The sequence below is a fragment of the Rhopalosiphum maidis genome, chromosome 2, assembly GCF_003676215.2.
Source record: "Rhopalosiphum maidis isolate BTI-1 chromosome 2, ASM367621v3, whole genome shotgun sequence".
Taxonomy (NCBI): domain Eukaryota; kingdom Metazoa; phylum Arthropoda; class Insecta; order Hemiptera; family Aphididae; genus Rhopalosiphum; species Rhopalosiphum maidis.
Genome location: NC_040878.1, coordinates 48,981,313 through 48,990,992, shown reverse-complemented (window position 1 = coordinate 48,990,992; position 9,680 = coordinate 48,981,313). Strand labels below are relative to the sequence as shown.

General features: G+C 33.6%; 1 protein-coding gene across 1 annotated transcript in view; it reads right to left on the bottom strand.

Annotated features, from left to right (window-relative positions):
- The window catches only part of LOC113552171, a 211,539-nt gene continuing 201,859 nt past the window's right edge, over positions 1 to 9,680 (bottom strand). Inside the window, 6 exon segments of the mRNA XM_026954905.1 lie at positions 1 to 2,077; positions 2,525 to 2,817; positions 2,939 to 3,210; positions 3,777 to 3,951; positions 4,756 to 5,030; positions 5,634 to 5,760. Coding sequence (XP_026810706.1) covers positions 843 to 2,077; positions 2,525 to 2,817; positions 2,939 to 3,210; positions 3,777 to 3,951; positions 4,756 to 5,030; positions 5,634 to 5,760 — 2,377 coding nt within the window. The 3' untranslated portion in view covers positions 1 to 842.

Below are 9,680 nucleotides of genomic sequence, written 5' to 3'. Positions count from 1 at the left end.
ATAAAAAAACTAATTGTTACTTCGGTATAGTGTGCAATACATTTTTTTTTTAGTCTTATGCAATAAGATAAATTATTAAATCGAATTATAAATTATTACTTTATAATAATACGGTACTGTACATAACTTAAATCACAGTGCTTCAGAATGTTATTATAATCTACTTAAACATAGTAATAAGTATAGAATGTTTAATTTTGACATTTTGAAGGTATTAACATAATATGTTATCATAGTTTGACGACACTGGTATTTGGTGTCTGGATACGACGATATTTGTACTTGTGAAATTCTTAACATTAGATTATTTGATCATTTCAATGAGCATTTTGAAAACATTTCAGTTATCATACGTATAAATGTATATAATATATATAAAAAAAAAAAAAATGAAATTAAAAATAATGTACTTTCAGTACTGGACAATGAAAAAAAAAAAAAATACTCAAGCTCGTATGGACTTAAAATAAAATAATAATAATAATGTATATCGATCAGGAACATTTTATTGTAAAAAAAACAGCAATAGCATCATCCATGCGCCCATCTTTGTTTTCAAGTTGACAGGTAACTTAAGTAGTTTTATACTTTTATATTGTCAAGTGTATATATTATAATAATAAAATAAAAATAATAATTAATAATAATAATAATAATAATAATATATACAAATCGCATTGGCCAACAAATACTGCAACTCTGGATAGGGATGGCGGGGCGGTTGGTGGGGGGAGGGAATGTGGCAGAGACATATCGAGACGCACACATGAAAATAATATCTATCGTCGAATGTCGATTCCAAAAAGGGAGGGCCGAGAATACGCGTATACCCGCGCACATCATCAGACGTAAGACTCCTCGTCGGCGTACGTCCTGGTGACGACGAATCGCTGCTGCTGTGCCTGACTGCACTCACCCAGGTAATACGAGGTGATGGGCGCGCGGCGGTTGGCCGGCGGTGGTGGCCGATACGGCGGAGGCGGTGGCAAGGACCGGGACCTGGCCGCGGCCACGGCTGCCTTCTCCTCCTTGCGCTTCAACCGGCCGCGGAGCCGGACAGTGCCGTCCGCGTGCGCGACCGGCGTCTGAAGCGGCTGGTGTTGCCTGAGCTTCAGCGAGTCGGTGGCCACCTCGTTTCCGCGGCTGTTGCTCCGGGACACGTGTGGCGTACAGTCTTCGTCGGACAGCGTGCTCGAGTCCTCTTCGTTTTCGCCGTCGCAACAGTTCTCCGCCGGAGTGGCGGTGGCGACGACATTTATGGCGGAGGTGTTGACGGACGAGGTGGTGGTGGAGGTGGTGGTGGTGGTGGTAGCGGTGGCGGTGCCGGTGGTCGCCGCCGCCGTCAACTGTTGCTGGTGGTGCGGTTGCTGTTGCTGAAGATATCGTCTGCGGTCCATCGCCTCGGCCGACCTCCGGGCGACGACTACGGGCGCAGCCGACTGCGACTCGTCCTTTCGGTACGTCACCGCCGGCTGCAGTACGGGTTTGATGGTCAGTTCCGTATTGTAGTTGTTTGGGTGCAGCGAATCGACCACCACTTCCGACTTGACCACTACGTCGTAGTAGTCGGCCGCGGTCATTTTTCGGTATTGATCTTGTTGCGGGCCTAGGGATATCCGGTTGTTGTTGTTGTTGTTGCCGTTCATTTGGATGGGCTTGCTGCGACGGGGTGGCGTGGGCGGAGGCACGTTTCCATCCAATACAGACTCTTCAGAAGCGCTTCGACGAACCGCTTCCTTGCTGGCCGCGGCTGTTAAACGCTTGGATCGTTGCCGGAACCAGGCTTGCCGCTGGAAGTTGGCGTTTTTCCGCTCCTCCCAACCCGGGTAGACACGCACGTACTCGCCCGGCATCGACGGAACAGCAGTGGCGGACATGGCTGTTTTGGCTGAATGCGCTTGGTCAAACGCCGGGTCATATCCGCTCGAACTGGTCGATCCGCTCTCCTCCTCGTCCGGCGTGTACAACTGCGAGTCAGACATCGTCAGTCCAGAGTCCCGGCTCAACGATATCTGATCCTTCCTGGGTGGCGGGCTCACTTCCAGGCTGTCTATAGAACTATCGTCCCGTCTCATGGCTGTAAAACAAACACAATACATATTATATTAAAATAGATTTTTATATCCACCGCAACTCTAACTCTTAACCTCATCTAAACTTGGGTTTTATTTCAACGATGATCTTACGTATTTTATGTCATAATTTTAAAACTGATGTTTTTCAGTTTATTGTAAAACCGAAAAAAGGGTACATTTTTATATTTTATTATTTTAAATAATGTTGACCGGTATAATAATAAAAGGTTTAGATTTTTTAAATTGTTACCGATAAGCAATCTTATCGGTTTTCAAAATATTTAACTTATATTTTAGTTTTAAAATACGATGTCAAAATTTAATTTAAATCGGGTAGGTATAATATATAGACATGAAGCGAGCACAAATTAATTAAATAAATAAATGGGTCAAATATACGCCCCCAAAGTGACTCCCGTGATCTGTAGTGATATATGCGACACACTTACAGTCAGATTCTTCGGTGCCAGAATCCCGAGGGTCGCCCAAAAGGTTCGGCACGTGTGGCCCGCACAGCAACTCGCAGTGGGTGATGAGTATCTCGACCAGTGCGGGTACGGTACGTAAGTCTTCGGTCGGACACATGGCCGGCGAATCGGACCACAAAAGGGACGGTCCAACGCACACACCCAAGTTGGCGGCCGACATGAGGTTGTGCGTGGATCGCCGAGATATGTGGTAGAGTACGCACAGGAAGTGGCACAGCAGATGATAATTGGGTTTGGGCAACTGATCGATAATCCTGTAAGGGAAAGAAAAATAAAAATATTATAAATTATTCCTATACGGTTGGTAATATTACGAGGCGATGGCCGATATCGTCATCATATTATAGTGGCGTTACGTCAATATAACACACTCACGTTTTGATTCTAAAAAGTTTCGTGGGCAGGTTGGAACAGTCCAGAGCTGATCGCCATTTCGGGAACAGGCTGGTGCACAGTAAAGGATCGGGCAACGAGCGTAGCATGTCTTTGAACAGGGCTGCGGTAACCAGCACAGGAACGTTTTCCAGACAAACGTCCTCACAAACGTCCATTTTCTCGCGAAGTTCGCGGACTAAACGAGCGTTTGCAGACTTTCTAAATATACCTTGAGTAAATGGTCCTTTTGAGAATATTTGGTGTAACATGCCCTGTAAAATAATAAAAAAAAATTAATTCTATTGTGTCGATTAATATAACAAACTTTACATGATAATTATTAAATATTTGTACTTAGAATATATATTTGTACTAAAAATAGTTTTATTGTTTATCTTTATTTAATGATAATATACATTTAGAAAAATATATTATATAGGTATTGACATTTGACGTTGTGCTATAGTATTGTAGTATTTAATATCAAATGAAAAAACAACAATTACGATTTGATAATTTAAATATTAAATTTACTTAGTTAAGTAGGTACCTTTAAAAAATATAACTTTCTAAAGCGATAAACTAAATTAATGTAAAATGTTCAGCCACTAAATATAATATAAAAGTCCAAAATTATTTTATGTTAAGATAAAATTAAACACATTTTAAATATTAACTACCATAACAATCAATATTATGTATTAATATATTATAAGTTAACAGTGTAAGAAAAATGGTATTATTAATGTTTCGTCAACAATCCAATTAATTTGAACTTTATTATTTTCTGAACAAATATTTAAAACATACCACTTTAAGTTTGTAAATATATACTAACCATGACTGGCTTAGGAAGGTTTTCTCCGTCACAAATTCTATTCAGAGGTACACCGAACAAATTGCCTCCATTATCTTTGGTTGGAGTTTTCTTAAACACCTGGCCAATTTTCATACGACTAGAAGACTTTTTCGGCGTCTTTTTGTTCGTTTCGTTTTCTTGAGCTTTTACACTCCTGGAAAATACCAAACATAACAATTTTAAAACGATTTTGATATAACCAAAATTTTGCATTTCGGTTCGACAAAAAAAAAAAAAAAATATAACAACCATTTATTGTCTATTGCAACCTATAATTAGATAGTGTATTTAGTTGTTTTTTATTAGGTAGACATTAATTCCATAAACAAACGTCAGTAAACAAATGTCATCTTATCAATTATTGGCCTTTGGTATATTGTATACTATGTACACAGTCATTAGAAAAAGAAAACAAATATGTTCACCTGCGTTGAGTACAGATCGTTAACATCGTTTTATCATCAGTTACGGCGAAAAATATTGTCACTTATACAGAGATTAAAATAAAATAAATAAATAAAAACCGTAGGTAGCACAAAAAAACTAATGTTGTTCAATGAGAAAAAAAACAATACACTTGCGTTTTAATTTTTAATAACTATCTTATACACATTTCATACACGTGTGTGAGGTACTCTGCACGCGCGTACATATAAAAACGAACTTTGTTCGACAACTCGACCATTATACTGTCGTAGTCGGTTACATTATAAAATAATAAGTGATAAGTGTAGCCATAGGTGTATATGTTTGATTATTTTTAAAATCGAGGGATTTCTCATGTTATGTAATTTATAGCAACGATAATAAAATAATAATAAACTTTTGTTAAAATAAAATACAGATAATGGTACAGATATGGGATGGGCAGGCAGATGTATCAGGTAGTGCAGTAGAACAATAATAACTAATATTATATAATATTTAATCAGTGTTGTATATATTTTCGACGACGTACCTCAAAATGAAATGACACCTGGCCAACGGGTCGTGCACGTTGTTGCAGTGGTCCAAGTCAAACCCTTCCTCAGCGCTAAGTCCGTCCCGCAGACAGCTCAACTTGACGGAATACGGTTTCTCGTGACCAAACAGTGGATACGGCGGCTCTTCACGTGGCGTCTTGGCCCACAGCTGATACTGACTCGGGTCCGCGTCTCTCATCTCCAAGTGATCCAATGCGATTTTTACGCAGTCTTTAGCACTCTCGTCCGGTCCGATGGCAAACGTCTTACACTATGCACACATACACACATTCATATAATATACATAATACAACGTATGAGATCCCACGCAGGGCAGTCAAACGGAGGGGGAGTATATAATCCCTGTGGCTTTTTTTTATACATTGATATTTATAAAAAAAAAAATGTGATAATATATTTTTTTTATTATTTGATAAAATATAAATATTTATTCGCAATTTTTTCTGATTATTATAACAATAGTCTCTGGTGGAGGTAAATACTGTACTCATACAATATACTTTAGGTAAAAAGAAAATATTTGTATAAATAAAATAATTATTAAATTAATAGTTCAAACTTCTAACATTTAGCATTTATATTATAATGTAGTTACATCTAGTGTATAAAGTAGGTATAACTTTTTAGGATTTCGTAATTTCTCTAATAGTCTAATTAAAAATATGTTTTAAGTGTTAATTTAAATATTTATAAATTGTAAAATTATTATTTTATTTTAGAGTCTTCTTGACAGTTTTTCATCATGTTAAGAAATTAGTGTCATCCCTTCTGATAAGAAAACACTCAGGTATGTAACATTATTTTACGTGTATACATTATAGACTAATATTACGTTTAGGCAGTAGGTACTCACGTATTCTATGCCAGTGTTGAGATCTTGATAAAATACTTGGACGTTGGTAGTCGGAGGATCTTTGCGTATTTCTTCTTGCGATTCTTCAGCTAGTTTCGACCACCACAAGTTTCTGGTTGCTTGGGTGCTAATTAACATACATAAAACAATACAAAATTATTATCATCGTTATATTACTAGATGCGACGAGAATAACACACTATACTATGTATGATTTTTACAACACGTGTAAGTGATAGTTAAATATATTATTGTACATGACATTATGACAACGATCCAAAATTAATATATAATATATTATATTCTGTACCTATAAGTTAATAGTTTCATGAGTCAGCTTCATTGATGAAAAGATATTGTTATTACACATATTATAATAAAATATATTATAATCCGACAAATATTTATTATTTTTTATCCTAACTCGATAAGCAATACCGACGTGCGTTCCGGGAATTTATAGACGCCTGGCGCTAAAGATATAGGTTTTCATGGCTCATATAATTTTTTTTAAAACCTACATATATGCATATCTTATAGACGTTATTTCTATTAGATATAAGCATAAAAATGCATAGAGATTAAATTAATAATATGTATAGACAATAAATAATTAAGTATTCTAAATTACTCACGTAACGCTTATTTTAATCAAACATTATTTTTTTGTTTTAAAAATAAAAGCTTATCATTTTAAATCTATACAAAAATTAATAATTTATAAAAAATCAGATCGGGAAAATTTAACATGCTTTAAAAACAACTTTGTTAATTACCTGAGGAATAAATAAGAGTTATAAATTACCGTATCAAATTATTTCAAATACCAATTAAATTCAATACAAATTAATGCGTATGCATATTTTTATCAAAATATTCCACTTTTTTTAAAAAAGTTGTTATACATTCTTTCGGCATAAATCATAACGCTTATTATATTATCGGTAATAGGTCATTTATTTATAAAAATGAAAAATGCAAAAACATTAATTTTAATAGATGGTACCAACTACATTATTACATTATTTGTTTAAATATAATAATTATTATTTATTTGAAACAAAAAATGAAAAACAAAAACAAAAATGTACTTACGAATTATTTTCTCCACAAGGATTTTTATATTTAAAACTACCAGCACTATTCCAACCACTTTCCAAACCTGGTAGTAAAAGTTTAACATGAAGTTTTTCATGGTATCCTAAATTAAAACCAAATAAAGCGAAACACTTTTTTATGAGCCTATACATGATTTTTATCCTGTGTCTGTATAATGCATTAGTTGGATGAAGTGATTTAATTATCATATTTTTCCCGTAAAATTGTAATTATGCATTGAAACACGTTGAACTTCTTTGAACGCATTCTGTACACTAAGCATTCAAACTTGATAACAACTATACTGTTTGAGTAAACAAAAATAATGGATAACGATAATATAAGAGGGGGCTATCATGTTATTGTATTTACGATAATTTATAAAAAAAAAAAAAAACATTTTAATAAAATATAATATAGGTATATATTAGTTATTAAATTATATATTAATTATGTAGGTATCTACTACAGTAATAAATGTTATACTTATATTAATGTATTATTAATAGAAACGCGTTAACGAATTTATAATATAGAATCAAAAAATTGATTACATGAATGCAGATTAAGATTGAGTAATGGGCTATTATATTAAAATATAACACATGGATGATTTATGAAGTATGAAATGTCTAGATTATTTATTATTGACCTCAGCATTGCAGTGCTTATACACATTATGCATCTGAAAAATTATTTTGTCGTTTTCTTATTAGTTATAAACTTATAAGTTATAACGAATTTAACATAAAAGAAATATAGTACGCGGTTGCCTAATTTTATATCGCCAAATATCAGTGACAACCGGTCTAGTGTTTGTGTGGGTACACCATTATTAATATTCCTGTGCGAACGTAGATCGTCTTCGATAAGCACAGGCGAGTTAAAGTGACAAATGACCGCTTTTAACTCGTTCGAGCAAACAGTAATTTTAGTTCCGTATCAACGACAACGACCATAACTTGATATTGATTTCCCACGGTAGTAGAAAATTATTATTATTATTTTAATTTATGATACCACATGAGAATATAATGTTAGGTACCTATAACATTATATACACTGTAGTCTGTACTATAGGCTTATCAATGTGTCTGCAACTCAACTAAGAAAACAAATATTACTTATACCTACTATACACATATGTGTATAGCAAATAATAATATACATGTAAATACATATAAACTTTTAAGTTTCAAGTATGCGCGATTGCAAAATGTCAAACAAATACCAACGCGATGAAAGTTTCTAAACATAAATTAACAACGATTATTATTTTTTTTTGTTTCCTGATGTTATTATTATTTTGAATAATTAAAATAAAACATGTAAAAGTGATGTACACCTCCATCAAATGCCTATAGTTACTCTTGTTCCCTATGAAAAATTCACATAATTATAAATCATAATTATTATATATTGCGACCAATTTTCAAGGACGCGACCTTAGTATATAACACGCAAGAAATGTAAACGACGCGGGTGATAATATATTGTGTGTTAATATACTGTTGTTGTTGACTCGGCTGAGTTTACGCTGTTTAAAATACATTTTTCAAGAATAAAATATAATTTTGTTTTGAAATCAGATTGTAATTACGACTTATTTTTTTACGATTTAATTTAAAACAACACGAAATTATTTTAACTCTTGATTCGGTCAGATAATTGGATAGGTTATTTTTGATAAACAACCAGATATTTATACGAGTAGTTACAATAGGTATATAATGACAATATGACATATTATTATTGTAAAAGGAGTGTAGAAACGTTTCCATCCTTATCCAAAGATAATCAACGAAAACATTTAGTGACTATGATACGACCGCAAATTTTAACGAAAACCTCATCTCTCGATTTTGTACCATCTTATAAGACCTAAATATATACCTATACTTATATAATAGCGATCAGCATTCTGGAAACAAATGTCGGTTTAAACAAATTATTACCCTTGATCATTGGCGTCATTTGTGGGATGCAAGGGTGTACAAATTCATCCCATGAACAAAATTATTGTTATTTGTTTTATACTATAATTTCAATAAAATTATTGACATTTACATAAAAAGTATGTTAAAAAAAATTCATGGGATGACTCGACCACGCGAGTGACTGGTATTACTATTTACTATATATTACTATTGATGATAGATTGAATAGATTTTCAATATTGGTTTTGCATCCCATGAAAAAATGTGAAATGACGCCCCTGCCCTTGATCAATGAAAACAAAGACGTACATATTGTATTTGTCTATATTATATATACATACATACGTTATAATATAAAGTTAATATTTCATTATTCGTAGAATCATGTACGTAGATCAATGTTGCGACTTTTTAATAAGTGACGACTTATAATATTACATTTTATTGTTTCAAACGATATTTAAATTGATAGTTAATATGGAATTTATATATCGAAACATTATTGAATTTACTATCCCATATATATATCGTATTATGTATAATTTACGTGTAGGTTCTATATATACTATAATATAACATATATTAATAGTGTAATACTTAGGGATATATAGTTTGGTACTTGATATTTTATTATGACGTCATCCGTGACTCATACACAATTTAATAATAAAAATTATTGTTCATCGTATAATGATCGTATAGCTATAGGCTTATAATAATATATACCCGTGGGTATAACAATAGGCCGTTTTTTTGTCTAATTAAGAGCTGCGTTTATGTCGGCAACCTATACGTGTGTATACACTTTACTATATTATGTATGTGTACCGTTAGCGAACCTCCTTTTCCGATATACAATACCGTTTGTCCCAGTGAGTTCTAGTGATGAGCATATTATTATTATTATGACTATTATATGTCGATGTGCTTATAAAAGAGAACAGATTACATATATATTTTGGACCGCCGTTGTTCAAAATGTTGTCGGTTCAAAGACCCTCAAGCACTAATG